This window comes from Cannabis sativa, chromosome 2, assembly GCF_029168945.1.
Source record: "Cannabis sativa cultivar Pink pepper isolate KNU-18-1 chromosome 2, ASM2916894v1, whole genome shotgun sequence".
Taxonomy (NCBI): domain Eukaryota; kingdom Viridiplantae; phylum Streptophyta; class Magnoliopsida; order Rosales; family Cannabaceae; genus Cannabis; species Cannabis sativa.
In genome coordinates, this window is record NC_083602.1 from 50594858 (window position 1) to 50614369 (window position 19512).

The window sequence follows — 19512 nt, forward strand, 5'->3', positions numbered from 1 at the left end:
CATTATCATCTCTGTAAATTTAAAAAATTCTAAATAGTTTACAATACCGAAAACAGAGTTCCTAATATTCCAGTTTACCACACGTGTTCAAAAAACTTCAAACGTATTTTCGATATTGTAAACTATTCGAAATTTTTCAAAAATTTACAAAGATGATGTTTTAAGCATAACAAATACTGCCGTGAAAAAAAAATTGAAAAAAAAATATTTCAACATATGTTTTTGGGGTGAAAGTTGACTAAGAGGTTGTAACAGAAAGTTGATAGTAGCGCTCCTCTAAAAATAACATTTAATCCAATCCGATCACAATTTAATATCTAATATTTGACGGTCAATTATAATTAAATCACTCACTTATTAGAATTAATTTATGCATACCCTAAATAAGTTTGAATGTGATAGGGTATTTTTTTATTAATTAATTTGGTTGAGATATTTTTATAATTATTTTAAGGGAAAAACAGAAAAATACAAAAAAGGAAAAAAAAAATTACAAAAATACTTTAGGCCGGCCCATTAAACATTTATACAGTCCACATACAAATATTTACAAAAATACCACATGCACTAAGCCTTCAGCTGTACAGAGCGAACCATGAAGATGAAAATACGCGATCGTTTCAAAACCGCAAAACAACTAAAATGAAACCAAAACGAGGAAAATACAACTATTAATTCTAGCGAAATCAACTGGAAAAGAAGACCTGCAATGATCTAAACAGAAAATGACGAAAAAAAATTAGAAAAACTGTGAAGAAACTGAAATTACACATTTGTTTTCTTTTTTATTCGATCAAAATAACTCCCCCTAATATCAAAATCTATATTCATGAAATGTAGATCTGTAACAAACAGATCTGGAGCTCCCACCAAACCTAAAACAAATGTATGATGTGAAATTTTTTTAAAAAAACTTCATGAATAATACATCTACGTTATATACAGTTGCATTTTAATTGATTAATGGTTTCCAATATAAATATATTTTTTTAGAAACACAATAAGAAGAGTAAATTCGAATTAAGGTACAACCAGTTACGTATAAGTCTGTTTATTTTTTTATTTTTGGTTGCCTTATAGTTGCATTATCGTTTTATGATAGTTTATATATTATGCATGAATTTAATTTGATGGGGACTAAGAAATAGTAGTTATACATAGTAAGTTTTGTGCAAATAGTTGCATGTTAATTTTATAATGAAATAACATATGCAAGTAGCAAAACTATAATAAACTACTAAACAACTGTATACAAACTAAAATACAGGAAAAACTTATATTTTTTTTTAAAAAATCTCATGAATAATGCATCTACGTTATATACAGTTGTATTTTGATTGATTGTTGGTTTCCAATATAAATATATTTTTTTAGAAACACAATAAAAGTACAACCAGTTACGTATAAGTCTGTTTTATTTTTTTTTTGGTTGCCTTATAGTTGCATTATCGTTTTATGATAGTTTATATATTATGCTGGAATTTAATTGACGGTGACTAAGAAATAGTAGTTATACAAATTAAGTTTTGTGCAAATAGTTGCATATTAATTTTACAATGAAATAACATATGCAAGTAGCAAAATTATAATAAAACTACTAAACAACTGTATACAAACTATAATAAAGCTAAGGAGTGAGAAAGATGTAAGAATTAATGCCTACACCACAGCAAGAGATAAACCAGTCAAAGAAAACAATGGTCAAATCAGACCTTTACCCAGTCAAAGAAACTTTTGACTCCTTGATATTAGAACCCCACAAAACGACAGCCTCCCCTTTAATCGAAGCTACCGGACGTTTTTAATTTAATTGTTAACCCTAAAACCATCAAACATATATATACATCTTTTTCTCAATCATACATTCAGCCTCTAAATGAAACCTAGCCGTGAGACCTTTGTTCTTCTCTGAAGAACGCAGCAAAGACACAAACAAAAAAAACCAACCCAGAAATTAATACTCTCAGCCCAGAAAATTTACCCAGCCGAGCCTTTTCTCAACCCAGAAAATACACCTTAACCCGAGCCTCCTCCGACGCTAGCACTAACAGCGGGTCTTCCTTCTTCTCAGGCGATGTCTTCAGCGGCATTTTCTTCTTTGGCCCATCGTCTTCTTCTCCGTTGGAGGTGATCTCCGCAACGTATCTCTCAGGTGACGTCACAGAAAATCCGGCTATGGAGGATCCCGACCCACATGCTGCGACGGCGGTGGCGGCAGTGGATTTCACCGAAAATGGGTCTCACGGTAAAGCAGTCGGAGTCTTCTGGGTTACTTCCGCCATGAATAATTTCCAGATATACCCACAAGATTGTGTGTGCAAGTGGTAAAAGTGTAATAAAATAAACTTAAAGTGTATAAAAGTTACTTTTTATCGTGTCGTAAGTATATATGTAATAAAGTTAGTAAAAAGTTCTTATTTTAAATTTGATGTATATAATATTTAGAGTTATGTAAATTTCCCTATAAAATATTAAGGTTTTGATTAAAAGTCAAAGGCAAATCTTACAAAAAAAACCATAAGTCTTTTGTTTTGGTTTTCTGTCCTAACAAAGTTTAGTTAAGCCGAGAGAGAGAGATGAGGCCAGTCATACTTTTCCAAGGCTATTCGAGCACGACTGGAAGTGGTTACTCCACCGCAGTCACCGGAGAAAGCATGGCACTCACTCACTCAAGGTTCGAATGGTGAAGAACAATTAAGGAGGCTGAAATCACTAAGGAATGAACTCTCTCATCTACTAGTTGTCTCACATAGAAAACTAGGTTTGATTTGGTTGAAGACATCAAGTGGATGAGTGAGAGCATCATGTTCCTTTTATAGTGTTTCAACTAGGGTTGAGGGCTGAATTATATGGATTACAAAAGAATAAAATATTGGGCAAAAAATACTTAAGTGCCCTCCACTATAAAGGACCAAACTCCAGTTACAATTTTGCCACTTTTTCAACCATTTATTCTTCTTTTTAATAATACCATATTTTCCAAATCAATCCTATAAATACCAAAATTATTTATTTAATAATAATTAATTATCAAATAAAATTGCCATATATATAATTTGTTAATTAGACCATACAAAATCTCTTAAGTAACAAATTGACTCAAAAACTTCTTTTCTTCACAATTAAGTCCTTGCTTAGTGAAAATTCATAAATAAGACATAGTCTAATTTTAAAATTATAATTGATTAACTAAAATTAATTAATTGAGTCTGCAAGAAGTATTATCTCTACTAGTGAGGGGACCATGTGTTGGGTTTTGTGCCCTAAATAAAACCCATTACAATTTGATTAGTTATCAATTTAGAAGTGAATTATGATTACATGTATGTTACATGTTTATGGTTTAATATATACTTGATATATGCACACAATCAGTTAAATCCAGAACATATAGTTATTCACAATTACAGTATTGTCAGTACAGTGGAATGTGATTGTGATTATATGATTCAAAAGATTTGGTCCATGTTCATCAGTGTTTTGGATTTACACTGATGTGATAATCAGCGATGAAGTATGCTTACACTTGGAGTAAGTGTTATGTTCTTTCCAGAACATTGGCAAAGTATACTAGTTTCGAATGTATGGAGTATGCATTGGACTGGACCGATATTGAACTTGGTCAAAGATATTGTAAACTTACCGTTGTATCTTTCCAAGTCAATGTCAGAAGTTGATCTTAGATTAAGAGAATCTAAATCCTGATATGCTTAGGCTCAATCTCAGGAGTGCTATTCATGTTCTTTGATCTATTAGTTAAACCTACCTTTGGATCAGGATAATACATATATTTTGGGAACATGATAGCATAACTGAGTGGGAGTGTTGAACATAAATATGGAAATCTATAGCTTCTACTGGTGTATAGAAGTAAAGTGATGATTCCCTTTGAGCTTAGTTAAATAGAAGTAAATGGATGAGCTCTTGTTTCAGTGACTATATATTAGATCACTAAAACATCATTTACAGGTAACTAAGTGTTCAAAGGGGCAAAATATATTGAGGGGTGTAAACGGTAAATTGGTACCATCTCGATGTAAATCATCTATATAGAGGATCTCTAAATCACATGAAGATTATAACAATAGTTAAATAAGATAGCATATTGATATCGTGAAACATATGATATGCTCTATATAAGTCTTAGAGTGCAATTCCAAGTTCTAAGAGTGGATTCAACAAGGAATTAATAAGTTAGGGATTTACTTGGTAAATCGGTTCAACTTATTGGAAGCTCAACATATAGATCCATCGTCCCCATTCTAGTTGAGACTATACTGTTTGTAAGACTCTATAATTGATTTATGATTAATCAATTATAATTCTAAAAGTTAGACTATGTCTAATTTGTGAATTCTCACAGTTTAAGGATGAAATTGTAAATAGGAGGGTTTCTAGGTTTAATTATTAATTAATAAACTTTGCATGTCTAATTAATAATTATTTTAAATGACAATATTATTTAATAATCTATTTTAGTTATTAAATAATTAGTTTTGGCATTTAAAAGATTAGAATTGAAAAAAATGGCATTTTTGGAGAAATAGAAATAAAATTGAGGAAACTGCAAAATTCCAGTGAGGCCCATACACACCATGGCCGGCCACTCTTTGCTTGTTTCCCAATTATTATTTTCAATTTAAATTGCCATATAATTGCTAATCAAAGCCTAGCCTAAATAGGAAAGTGGTGGATCACACTAAATAAGGCAGTTAATCAATTACACAGTAAAAGAGGAAACTGCTTATTTGGAAAGTTGTGCTCTTCCCTTTTCCTATATATAGTAGCCCTTTGCTCTCTTCTCTTGCATGCATATTGTATCACACGAAATCAAGAGAGAAAAACAAGAGAGAATTTCGAAATTCCTAGTGAGAGAGAAGTGCCCACACACATCACTCAGTACCTCATCATAGTTTGGAAGACTGTGAAGGATCACATCCAACTGAAGAACTTTCGGGCTCAGATCTTGATTATACTCTGCTACAGACAGGAATCAAGGGTTAGAGATCTGAGTGGAAGGAGACATTTAATTCCGCTGCCATCACTGTAAGTTATTCTTAACTTTTATGTGTTTAGTTCATCGTTTTAGAAGTTCAATATTAGGTTGTTAAATCAACATACTTGTGAGTAGATCTAAGTTCTTGGTAAAATATATTTCCAACACCATGGGCCTATATAACCGAGCTTTAAATAAGTAGATCTAGAATTCACCAAGTAAATTCTCTAACTTATAATTTCGCCTTGTGCCACTACAGATTTAGAATTCAATAGCACTCTCAATTATATAAAACACTCTATATGTAGCACGATATAGATACGTTATGATTATCCATTGTTACAATCCTAATAGTCAAAGATCCTCTATAGATGATCTACACTAAATAGGGACAAATTTACCGTTCTACCATTCAATATATTTTATCCTTAAAACACTTAGCCACCTATAAATGATATTTCAGTAAACTAATATAATTATTAAAATGAGATCTCAATCATTTATCTCTATTTAGCCAAGCTCGAAGATAATCATCGTTTTACTTCTAAATACCTATAGAAGCTATAGATTCCATATCTATGATCAGCGCTCCCACTCAATTGAACTACCATGTCCTTAATCTGTATGTCACGAGAAGATCCAATTTGTTGACTTTAACGAACAAATTGAAGAACATAAATAATACAACTAAGTTGAACCTAACCATATCAGGATTAAGATCCATAGACCTAAGATCAACCATTGTTATTGACTTAGAAAGATATAACAGTAAGTTTATGATATCTTATCCAAGATCAATATCGGTCCCTTCCAATATATACTCCATACATCCGATACTGGTAAACTTTGCCAATGCCCTAGAAAGGACATAACACTTATCCAAGGTGTAAGTATACCTTATCGCTGATTATCATGTCAGTCTAAATCCAGTGAATTGACAAATCATGGGAATTAAACTTTTGAACATATAATCATGATTATATTCCACTGTGCTGACAACACTATATAATCATGAACAAATATCTACATATTTATATATGTTATGGACTTAATAAAATTTATACATTAAACATAATCATGAAATAAATCATGTGAACCATGCAACATAAAATGTGATTTTTTATCTTTATTAATTAGTAAATCTGATTATATTGAAATGAGTTTTACTTAGGGTACAAAACCCAACAAAAAATTAGTATATTGGATAATTCTCCCTAAACATATGTATCTAAACTACAAAGCAACACATATACAACAAAAAAATTTATTAGGAAGAAACTAAAAATATATACCATAAAAAATACACATGAATAAAAAAAATTAAAAAAATAACTATTGAACAAAAAAATATTCTGAAAACTACTTAAAAACAACTAAAAAATAACATAAAAATAATAAAACAAATGCACATATATGCAAGAAAAAAATTGTGTGAAATAAATTAAAAATATACATCATAAAAATGCACATAAACTAAAAACAACTGTACACAAAAATTAACAAAAAAAAAAAAAAACTATAAAACACATAAACAACAACATAAAAATAACTATAAAATAAAAAAATACACCTATAAATCAGTAGAAAAATAGTAATCAATGTTGTTAAAGTATGCATATCATTCATAAAAAAAATATTAGAAAAAAATATAATATGTACAGTTATATCAAATATGTAACTATCATGGTTACATTTAATTTTAACCATTAGATCACTATTGAATAATTGTCATTAATTTTAAAATTAAAAAAAATAACAATAAATAACTTGTAACTTTATACTTTATTTTCTTATAAAAACTTAATAAAAATTAATTATATTTAAAATTAAATTACTAATAAATATCAATTAATTTTATACAATTTGTTAATAAGTATTTAATTTTTAACTTAAATAATTAAAGGGCATTTTACAATTTTGTATACATTATTTTAATTAATTACAAAATATGTGCAAAAAAACTTATTATCATTTTCTCATACATTTTTATATATAATTAAAAACTTTTTTTCAATTTCTTTTATAATATATATATATGGTAATAATTATTGATTATTATATATATGGTAATATTGGCTATGTTTATTTTTATGTTTACAATTATAATAAAAAACATACCAATAATAATATAAAATATTTTATATATGTGTTTATTTTATTTTCTATTAATTAAACATACTAATTTAATAAACAAAATAATAATATTCACATAAGTTTATTATATCACTCTATGTGTGTTATGTTTATTTTTTAGAAAATAAATAATATATATATAAAAAAATTGTTTATCTTTATCTTTTTCTTTGTTTATTATGTCATGTTTATTTTTTCTAGTTAAATAATTTTTGGAGTTTATAAAGTTATGTTTGTTTATTTATTTTTTGATGTAAGAATTATACTTCAATAGAAAATTCGTTCACTAATTCATTAGAAAATAATCAATATATAGAAACAATAGAAAAAAAAAATATATTATTTTAGTATAGTATAAATTGTCTATGTCTGTTTTTATGTTTACAATTATAATAAACATACTAATAATTAAAATACTTTGTATATATATGTTTATTTTGTTTTTTATTTATTAAACATACTAATTTAATAAACAAAATAATAATATTCAGATATGTTTATTATCACTCTATGTGTCATGTTTATTTTAGTAATTTTAAGTATTGATTTATATTTATATGCACTAATGTTTATAATTTTGATATTGTATTTTATTAAAAAAAATCTTATTAAATTATAATAATTCATACTAAAATATATAATAAACATTTATTTTTTAATAAAAAAAATTAAATTGTTTATTTTTATAAAACTGTTTAATTAATTTTACGAAATTGTTTATTTTGAATTTTAATAAACATAGTTTATTATTTAATGATTAAAATGTATGATTTGATGTAATAAGTTTTCAAAATATATAAGTTTTTAAAATAATTTTTTTTGCACATTTTTTATAATTATTTTATTTTTGTTGTACATTTATGAAAAAAGCCCATAATTAAAACAATTGCAACAAAACTCTATAATTTAAAGTTATTACATATCTCTTGGTTTGCAAAAGCTTCGACTTTTCCTTCTATAGAATCACTAACAACAACAACACATATATATACATATATATATATATATATATATACTAGATGAGAGCTACGTGGCGAGCCACGTAAATATTAGTTTTATATAAATTTTAGTGATTTTTGTTTAAGAATTCATTAACTGAGCAACGGCAACAACAATGGTAGATAAATCTATTTAAGTTTTTCATATTTGTAAAGATTATAAATCTAAACTTTTAATTTTCTTGATTTGAGATTTTGAATTGTTCTGATTTATTTGTTTATGAATTTATTGAAATACTTGAATATTTATTGGTTCTGATTTTGAAGTGTTCTGATGTATTCATACTTGAATATTTATATTAATGAAATTAGTTTGTAGCTTTATGTTCTTAGAAAAAAAAAAAAAGATATTTTTTAATATAGAGTTTAAATTTTATATTGAAAGATTGTTTAATTTTTTTAGGTTTAATTATTGGGTTTATTTGTTAACGAAAGATCAAACCTATTACCATCGTTAAATTTAACAGAATATTTTTTTACTTTTAAGGTATATTCTGTTAAACCAAGAAATGTCGTTAGATAGACACTTTTAATATATAAAGATATATATATATATATATATATAATATCTTCTTTCCAACTTTAACGATTTACAGGAGCACGACGGAACAAACTATGCGATAAAAAAATCCTAATTCAGAGGGTTTTTTGCAATTAACGAACCAGTCCCTACTTTCCTGCGATAAAAAAATATCCTAATTCCAATTAATGTTTTTATGGGGTTAGAATTATAAAGGGTTCATTCCTTAATTAATTTTAATGTTGTGATCGTATTTATGTGTTAAAACTAATTTAGTTTTTTCCATTAGTCTTGTCTTTTGACATGGTTCCTTAGTTTTTTCCTATTAGTCTTGTCTTTTGACATAATTTTTTAGTCTTTTCCTTTTAATTTTTTTTGGTTCAAGTCTTGTCTTTTGGCATGGGTTGTGTAGTTCGGAATCATCATGGTGCTATGGTAGAAGCATTCAAGAAGGGAAAGATTAGATGTGTTCAACTCGAAATTACTGAGATAATAGGCATTAAAGAAGTCTTTAGTTGGATTGTAACTCATTCGTGGGATAGAGTCATGTTGGAAACAAATAGCTTGGTGTGTGTCCAAGCGATTCAGGGCGGTTTTTTTATGCCTTCACAGTTTGGTCTTATTGTTCAAGATGTTCGAAATTCGCTTTTGGCTTTATCTTTTGTTGATTTGTATTTTGTAAAACGATATGCAAATAAGTTGGCTCATTGCTTGGCAATAGACTCTTGTTTCTCTACAGGTCGTGTGCTTCAGTTGGAGGACTGTTCCTCTGAAGTGTATTCTATTATTTTGAACGAATTTATTAACTAATAGATCTAATGATTTTTATTCAAAAAAAAAAAAGAATAAAAAATAGTATGAATGACTTCTAATTAGTGGTAATTTTATGTTCAATCTTATTTTTCAACACCTTTAAGTACCAAATCAGTGTTTTAGTCCAAGATTAGTTCAAATTATTTAGTTTTTTTTAAAAAAAAATGAAAAATTAAGTAATTTTTTTTTTAAATGTAATAAAAACTATAAAACTAAAGATTAGTTAGCTTTTTTTGCTCCTCGTTGAAATCATCTTCATCAATCTAAAACTTGTAAAAAAAATTATCAAAATAGATTACCAATTAATTGAAATTGTTGCTTCTTTTTCACAAATTAGTATAACAATAGAAAAATAGCAAGTAAATTATTAAAAGCCAAAGAGAAATATAACTATAGCTGGTTGATTAGAGAAATGAGTTTGCGGCAGGGATATATGAGATTGCATCGAAGTGAAAAATTCACATGATGTTAGTTTGGGACAGACTGAAACCCTAATTTTTATTCTTTTTTATAAGGGAGGAAGATGGGTCAAGCGGTTGTTGCAAAAAAAAATAATTAGATGTAATTTTTAAAAATTAATTTTATATTCAAAAATTTATTTTAGAAGGGGTAGAAGTCTAATTTTTGTAAAAATAATAAAATTTTATTATAAATATTATAGTTAAATAGTTTAAATATTAAAAATATTATAATAAGGACTTAAATATAAAAATAAAATTATTTATAAATATTAATTGCTAAAAAAGGTATTGTTAAATATTTAAATTAAAAACCAAGCAGTAGCAAGCAAATTATTGAAAATTAAAGAATAATATAACTATAGCTGGTTGATTAGAGAAATGAGCTTGTGGCAAAGACATATGAGATTGCATCGAAGTGAAAAATTCACATGATGTTAGTTTAGGGACGGTATTTGAAACCTAATTTTTTTTTTTTTTTTTTTTTTTTATGAAGGAGAAAGATGGGTCAAGCGGTTGTTGCAAAAAAAAAAAAAAAAAAATTAGATGTAATTTTTAAAAATCAATTAAATATTCAAAAATTTATTTTAGAAGGGGTGGAAGTCTAATTTTTGTAAAAAAAAAAATAAAATTTTATTGTAAATATTATAATTAAATGGTTTAAATATTAAAAATATTATAATAAGGACTAAAATATGAAAATAAAATTATTTATAAATATTAACTGCTAAAATGGGTATTGTTAAATATTTAAATTAAAATAAATTATTTTAGAAAATTGTTAATTATAATTAATTGAATTTTAAATTTTTTTTTTACCTATTGGTAACATGTTATTACAGGTCAAAAAAAATGTCACAATTATGGTTACAATAAAAATATAACCATTGAATAGTCGCCCTAGATTAATCTACATAATTTTTAAAAAATAATTTTTTTATGCTCATAAGCATAGCCTAGTAGTTTCACATTTTTTTTTTCAAAGAGGAGCTACCAAGTTTGAATTCCCCTTCACCCAATATCAAAACAATTATATATAAAAAATAATTAGTTAGTATATCATTAGCATCATTCGTAATCAAAAGATTTACTATCGAGACTTTTTTTTGGATTTTTTTTTATATTTCAGTATAAGGTTGTTTATTGGATTACATTTAATATTTTTAGGCCTAACCAGATCCAATCTAATTATATATTCGATGTTAAATTTTACCATCCAATCCGATTCAATTAATTTCTGTCATCCAATTTATCTCGATTCTATCCATTAGATGTATTTTATATATATTTATTAGTTTAATTTAGATGATCTAATATTTTATGTCTAGTATGTATTGATTAACTGTATCCATCGACTCTAAGAAAAAAAAGAGTAAAATTTTAATGTTAATTTTCATATATACTTATAGATTTTACATATAACTAATATAAAATCTAATTACTCATCCAAACTAAATGAAAATACTAATTAGTTCGATTGGATATTAAATGTATTGGATTTTTAGACACCCCATCTACTATCTGATGAGATCCAATTGTATATTTAAAAATAACATCTAATTTGATCCCATCACAATTAAATATCAAACATTTGACCGTCAATTATAATTAAATCAGTCACTTATTATTAAATTGAATTAATTTATGCAGTATAATTAAGTTTGAATGTGATAGCGTATTTTTTATTATTTAATTTTACTTGAGATATTTTTATAATTATTTTAAATTTGATGTTTATAATATTTTTTTTTTTTTTTTTGAAAATGGCGTTTTATAAAATAAGGAGTTAGACCTCTCGGTCATTACAAAGGATAGAGATAGGTATGGAATGAACATCCACCCTTCCGGAAATAGAGTTAGCAAAAGCCCACCTGGCCACATTATGAGCCAAATAGTTACAAGTTCTAGAAATAAAAGAAAAGTTACAACTTAACATCAAAGTAGAAAGCTTTTTACATTGTTGAGTATAGTTATCAAATTCCCAACAGGTATGAGTCCCCGTCAAGGTCTTGATTACCGTCATTGAATCACTCTCTACCAATACAAAGCGGTGCTGCTGAGAAACCGCTGTCTCCACGGCCAACAAGACAGCTGCAGCTTCCCCAACAAGGGGGTCCGAAAAACAAAGTGTTGAAGTAGCAACCCACAAAATGGTCTCCCTATGATCCCTGGCAATGGCCACCGCGCACATGGAGTCAGAACCAACTCTAACATCACAGTTGATCTTGATCCAGTCTTCAGGAGGAGGAACCCAAACATGAGACCCAACTACCTTCAAATGAGTAAGTAAACTAGAGGCATAATCTGCGTAACAGCAAGAGATAGAGTCAATATATTTAAAAATACTACCCGACCCATTCATATGAACCTTGTCGTTGCGCGCTTTCCAAATCGTATCAACTACTATCGAAGCATATAGGAAAACTTTGTCAATATCCACCCCTTGTGACTTTAAGTTCCAAATGAACTTAACCCAATCCCACATACGAGCACCCGGATCCACAACAGGCATGAGTCCCCAAAGGGAGGAACGCCACAGGTGAGAGGCAAAATCACAGTAGAAAAACAAATGTTCTACCGTCTCATCTTCCCTTCCACACATAGGGCACAAGACCTCATCAATATGCATTCTTCTAGCAAGAGAGACACGAGTGGGCAGAGCATTAGAGAGGACACTCCACCAAAGAATTTTATGTCTCTCAAGGGTCTTAGAACTCCAAAGTTTGTTCCAAAGGTGCGGGGCAACATTACACGGGGGAGCCCGTTCCAAAGCTTGAATAAGGCAAGCAGATTTGGTAGAAAATCCACCATTCGTTTCTTTAGTCCAGATCCACCTATCACCCTCCTGACCACTAGGCTTGCCACCTTTGATGATGTTGCTTATAGTTTCCTGGTCAAAAAGCCTTACAAGTTTCTGAAGGTCCCAGTCCCCATTAGGAAGGAGTAAGTCCGCCACGAGCCTAAGGTTATCCGGAGGCCAAGTAATGGGTTTTGGGGTGAAGTCTCTACCATGGATGACCCAGGGATCCTCCCAAATCTTAGTGTCCTTCCCATTGGAAATAAGTTTGCAAGCTCCTTTCTTGAGAATATCCTTGGTACGAACAACATTTTTCCAGAACCACGAGTCAGAGTCCTTAAAAGAGCTCTCAAAGAATTTTTTCCCTCTAAGGTACTTTGCCCTCAGAACTTGACAACACAAAGACTGGTCCCCGATCAGCAAGGCCCAGCCCCACTTAGCTAGTAAAGCTTTATTCATTTCCCCCGTCTTGCGGAACCCCAGACCTCCCCGAGACTTGGGTAAACACAAGTTGTCCCAAGCTTTTAAGCAGATGCCCTTGTTCCCTTGTTCGCAGCCCCACCAGAAATCTCTGACCATCCCATCAATCTTAGAGGCAAGGCTTTTGGAGAGTTTTGTTGTCTGCATGGTATACACAGGCAACGCTAGTCCCACAGATTTGATTAAAGTAGCACGACCTGCCTTGGACAGGGATTTCAACTTCCAGCCATGAAGTTTTGAAACAAGGTTATCCAGAATGAAATGGAAATCTGCATCCTTCTGACGGGACCTAAAAATTGGGAGCCCCAAGTAATTGATGTTTCCCACCGGAATATTGAGCCCAATATCCCTCATGATGCCTCTCCTCATACTCTCAGCCGTGTTATTACTAAAAAAGATTGAAGTTTTTAGCTTGTTTACCCTCGGCAGGCCGGCTACAAAATTTTTCCAGACAGTCCCAAAAACCCCGGGCTTCCTCAATATTTGCTCTCCCCACTAAAATTAGGTCATCCGCAAAGAACAGGTGTGAGAGTCTAGGGCCACCTCTACTCAACTGAATGCCACGAATGGTCCCGCACTGAAGAGCCTTCTCAAGAATACGGGATAGTATATCAGCAGCCCAGATAAATAGATAAGGGGAGAGAGGGTCCCCCTGGCGGAGTCCACACTCGGGAGTAAAGCTGCTCATCTTGCTACCGTTAAGGAAAAGGTTGAAAGAGGTAGTGGAGATGCCTTCTTAGAACCCGATTCTGAGAACACAGGAGGGGCCTTAAAGCTGCAGAGGACGTGGTCAATAAATTGCCAGCTAAGTTTATCATAAGCTTTAACCAGATCAATTTTGATAGCAAAAAAGCCTTCCTTCCCTTTCTTGCGTTTAAAAGAGTGGACTATTTCTTGGATTAAAACATTGTTATCTTGGATGCTCCTACCAGGGACAAAGGCCGCCTGAGTAGGACAGATCAAACGCGGAAGGATGGGCCTTATTCTGTTAGCAATTATCTTCGAGATAACCTTGTATACCACATTGCATAGAGAAATAGGTCTAAACTGGGAGACTCTTGTCCGGCAGAGAACCTTCGGAATAAGGGTCACATTTGTAGCATTGAAACCTCTATGCATAACCGTTGTTTGAAAGAAATCAACTACAGCCTCACAGAAGTCCTTTTCCACTGAGTTCCAGTAATGCTTAAAGAAAAGTACCGACATACCATCCGGCCCAGGGGCTTTCATACTACCCATCGAGAAGAGAGTTCTTCTGATTTCCTCAGGGCTAGGGATGTATTCCATTTCAGTCTGTTCAATAGAGGTCAGATGATCATTGATGAGATGGTCTACGTTTTCCAACGGCCCTTGTGTCGGATTAGTGAAAATGTCCTTCAAAAACCCCGTGAACTCTCTACCAATATCTGCTTTATTCGTAAGCCACATCCCATTCTTGTTTAAGATTCTCTCCACAGAGTTGCGCCTGTTACGAATAATGGCAGACAGGAAAAAGAATTTGGAACACTTGTCCCCCTCCTTGATCCAAGAAACACGGGAACGTTGCTGCCAATACAAAGCTTTCCGCCTTAAAGCCTCATTAAGAGACTTTCTCAATTCGACTTCCTCAGTCCAGATTCTCGACCCAACCGGCCGCCCTTGGAACTCACGGAGTTGGTGTTCCAAGTTGGAGATGAAGGTATCAAGTTTGCCAAATTGCTCCCTGTTCCATTTACTCAAGGCAAGGCGGGTAGCTCCTAATTTCTTGAACACTCTAGCCGGCGCCCAGGAATGGGATAAAGACGCCCAAGCAGAGTCCACTATTAAGGAGCTACGAGGATCCCTGGTCCACCAAGCCTCAAAGCGAAACTGCCTTTTGGATCTAGGATCTAGATTTGCCGTACTCACACAAATAGGCCGGTGATCAGAGTTACAAGAGTGAAGCGACTGAACCACAGCCTTAGGAAATAAGCTCAACCACCCTTCATTGACCAGAGCCCTATCCAGGGCCGATTTGATGTGGTAATCCCCATCTCTATGGTTATCCCAAGTCAGGTTATCCTCTTTCATAGGCAAATCAAATATAGCATGGCAATTAATCAGGTTAGAAATAAAGGGGAGGAACTGATCCCTTCCTTTAGATCCCACCCGCTCAGAGCCCCTCAAAATAAAGTTAACATCACCCAGAATCAACCACGGCCCACCAAACCTCTTACCATAATCCATCAAGTTCGACCAGAATTTCTTTTCTCATGAAAATAAGGAGGTCCATAAACACAAGATAACAACCAGGGGTTATGAACAGGGTCAGAATACACTATCCCCGTAATCTGATTCTTGGAAATGTAAATATTCTCAAAACTAAAGCCTTCTTTCCAAGCCAAGATAAGCCCCCCCGCACCCCCCACAGCAAGAACAACAATATTATGATAAAAGTGTAATCTTTTAAGAGAACGTACCAGAGAATTGGCATCTACTTTTAATTCAGATATGAAAAGGAAATCAGGATTGCACGCCCGAATCAGGGCTTTCAGTTCCGGAAGCGCGGGGTGCACGCCCAACCTGCGGTTCCAAGCGACACCTCTCATGGCTCCTGTGGAGGAGGTACATCGGCCTCCTCCACAGGGGTTAAAGACTTCACCGCCACTCCAACTGCTGAACTAGCATCTTCAATTTGTATGCCCACCATACGGGGAATAGAGAGATCCATCAGACGGGCCTTCATCTTCCAGGTCGTGAGTCTGACACATTGACCTACCGAGACTGGTTCGATTCCTTTAAAAGAGGGAGAAACGCCAATTTTAGCGCATCCCTTTGAAACAATTTCGTCACTCTCCAGTGGTTCCTCAGTAGACTCATTAGAAGCATGATCGCCCAAATTAAAAGTTTTGGTTCTTTGTCCTAACAAAGTCTAGTTAAGCCGAGAGAGAGAGATGAGGCCAGTCATACTTTTCCAAGGCTATTCGAGCACGACTGGAAGTGGTTACTCCACCGCAGTCACCGGAGAAAGCATCACCGACGGCGTCCAAAGTGAGGTTACCTACACCATTTGCAAGGGTCACACTTCACTCATGAACACCATCGACATCAACCAGTCAGCAAACATCAACATCAATCTTCTGGGATCAGCAGATGAGAAGATGAATTTTTTAAGGAATCTGAATATAACAGAGAAAAGCTTGGCCATCGTTGTGGTTGCTCGAAAAGTGGAAGGAAAGAGGGTTCAGACCAACGCTCGATTGGCATCTGATATCGCTGTTCCGATCAGTGATGTAAGCGAATTCTTTTTCCATTATGGAGATGCATATGTTTCCTCGATCACCACAGGAGGGGAATATATTGGAGTGTACTCATTCCACACAGAAACTGAAAATGAAAGTGTGAAGTTGGAGTTGGAGCTGAAGGCCAATGGAGTATTCAAGTTCGGCACACTTGGTGCTGATTTTCAAGTGAGATTGGAATCCGCCGTTGAAAATTCTCAGTCAAAGGTTTCATTCAAGCAAATGATTTTGGGGGTTAAAGACAGTGAGTTGCCCAAAAGAGAAGACATGGTTGAGTTTGCGCGCAAGTTTCCGAGCCAGACACTTAATGCGCCTAAAGTTCTTGCATTTGAAACAACTGGATATGAACATGTTGTCGGTGTCGGCCATGGTTTTGATCCCATCGCAATAAACCGGAATAAATTAGTGGGTACGGGATCTAGAGATCTGGGCTTGGCAGGGGAATTGGGTAAGGTAACCCAATTGATCAACCAAATTCACGAAATACAATCCATCTACGATTTTTACGGTGGATATAGTGACCCTAAGCTAAGAGAGGTAGCCGTACAAGCAAAACAGGATTTGGCATCACTGCAAAGAATCTTTTCAGCTTTTGATAGCAATCCAATCCAAGATCTCAGCATACCCCACTTGCCTTCCCTTTCCAAAGGTACGCCGCGGATCCAATACACGATTAGTTTCTCACCGGAGTTTGGTCGACGAGGTGCTCAAGAACCCAAGACCCCATTTGACTTGTTCATTGGGTACGATGAGTACATCAAGAACAAAACGAAGATTACCGGGATTCAAATGCGAAGCGATACTCGTGTGAATAACATCATCGTTGATTTTGAATCGACTGTGGGAAGACACAGGGAGAGTTATGGGAAAGCCGAGGGAGGGTGGAGTAAAAAGCTGTTGTTGGGAAGTGATGATTTTATCAAGAAAATTGAGATCAGATCTGATCGAGATGTTGATCAACTCGGGTTCTATGTGGATCTAAAAAATAATAGATGGGTAGTGAGTGGTGGCAATGGAGGAAAAGATCACACCTTTGTGGTGGGTGATGGTAGTTTCATTCTGGGATTTAGGGGGTTTTATTCAAACATAATTGACCAGATTGACTTCGTCTATGCCACGTTCCACCCGGCCAAATGGTCAGCCTCGTAAAGGTAATCTTGTTTAAGTTTCTACTTTTGCTTTATAAGATACAAGTATTATCAACTTTCCATTATTCTACATAAGAGGAGTGCTATCAACTTTCCATTATTATCAACTTTCTTTTACAAGTTTTTTAGTTAATTTTTACATTCAAAAATACATGCTAGAATATATTTTTTTTAATTTTTCTTCAAGGTGGTGTTCGTTATACTTACAACAATATCTTTGTAAATTTTTGAAAAATTTCGAATAATTTACAGTGCCGAAAATACATTTGAACACGTGTAGTAAATTGGAATATCAGAAACTCACACTGTAAACTATTTAGAATTTTTAAAAAATTTATGTTGTAACTATAACGAATATCATTATGAAAAAAAAATTAAAAAATATATTCCAACGTATAAATTAATTAAGAGATTGTAATAGTAGATTATAATTAACACTACCTGCAACAATAAAATTAGTACTGCTATTGATAATTTTATAGCGGATAATAAGTTGGGCCAAGGTGGTTTTGGACCTATATACAAAGTAAGTTCTCTCATTTACTTGTTTCAGAACATTTTCTCATTACCTTTTACCAATTATGGATATTTTCATTGTGAATGCCTACATTTTGCAAAGCTGTTGTGAATCTGTGATATTATTTCAAAAAAAAAAATAATAATAATTTAATGGCAATGCAACACAAGTATAATGAAACCTTAGTTACTAACATGTGTTTGGAGAGTGAGAAAGTCACAATGAAGAAAAAACTATCACATGTAATTTTTTTTTTTGTATAATCTATGCATAAGCTTTAAGGCACATAATAAGATGGTTTCTTTTTAATTCATGCTAATTGGGCAGAGCCTTTCACTCGTGCATCTTTACAATTCATTTATCATATTTTTGTCCAACTATTATTAGATAGTCCTACGTTACTAATGTGTAGAAATATAATAGAATATATAAGAGAAATGAGCTACTCCTCTCATAACCAATTAATTTTAAAATAGAACTCCATTCATCTTATTCAAGAATAGTGACCCAAAAAATAAAAATAGCTACCAAAGTTAATTTTGAGATAGAACCCCATTCATTTTATCCCAAATTCTAACAACTATTTGGCCTGAGATTTGAATATCAAATGAGCATTTCTTGACTCCACTTTTTCTTGTGCTTTTGTTCCTGCGATATTTCTTGTTTGTGCGTGTTATTGATTATTTGATTTGGTGCTTGTATGTTCAGTGTAATGATTTAGCAATTGTTTTGGTTCTATTGCTTTTCTCACTTTGTTTTGTGTTAATTTTGTTGTTAGTTGTTGTATTGTTTTGTTTTTGAATATTGTCAATCACAAATTTGAATTCTTATGTGTTGTATTGTATTCACTTTTTTCATGTAGTAGTTTATTTAGTTTTGCATTGTTATTTTGGTATCTTGTGAAAAAAGTAATTTATTTAGTGGGTTAATTATGCTCGATGATTAACCATAATAATAATAATAATAATAATACCTTTATATCATTTCATTCTTTCCTTGCCTTTTGTTGTTTAATTGAGTAATAATTTTTAGAATATTAGTGGAGTGACAAAATTATGATGAATGTGTCTTTTTTCATGCTGTGTGCATAATTTGACCAACATAATATATATATTATATATATATATTTTTTTTAGTTATAATTGAATTCTGAGTTATTATGTGTTGTATGTTTTTACCCATTTTATTGTGAAGCTGATTGTATTTAATTTATGTCTTAGTGTCGTAGAAACTGATTCCTTCTTTTTTTTTTTTATTTTTAATTAGAACTGGTTTATGACTTATTGTATATTATTTGTGTTTACTCATTTTGCTCTGTAATCGATTTTATTTTAATTTGTGTATCAATATTTTTGGAACTCGATTTCTTTTTTCTTTTTTTTTTTTTTTTAA

General features: G+C 32.0%; 1 protein-coding gene across 1 annotated transcript; it reads left to right on the forward strand.

Moving 5' to 3' along the window:
* Positions 1-2404: 2404 nt before the first annotated feature.
* Positions 2405-18439, forward strand: LOC115721407 (uncharacterized). The gene is made up of 2 exons (XM_061110578.1): positions 2405-2528; positions 16061-18439. The coding sequence occupies exon 2, from the start codon at positions 16108-16110 to the stop codon at positions 17602-17604; it is 1497 nt and encodes a 498-aa protein (XP_060966561.1). The 5' UTR covers positions 2405-2528; positions 16061-16107; the 3' UTR covers positions 17605-18439.
* Positions 18440-19512: the final 1073 nt, after the last annotated feature.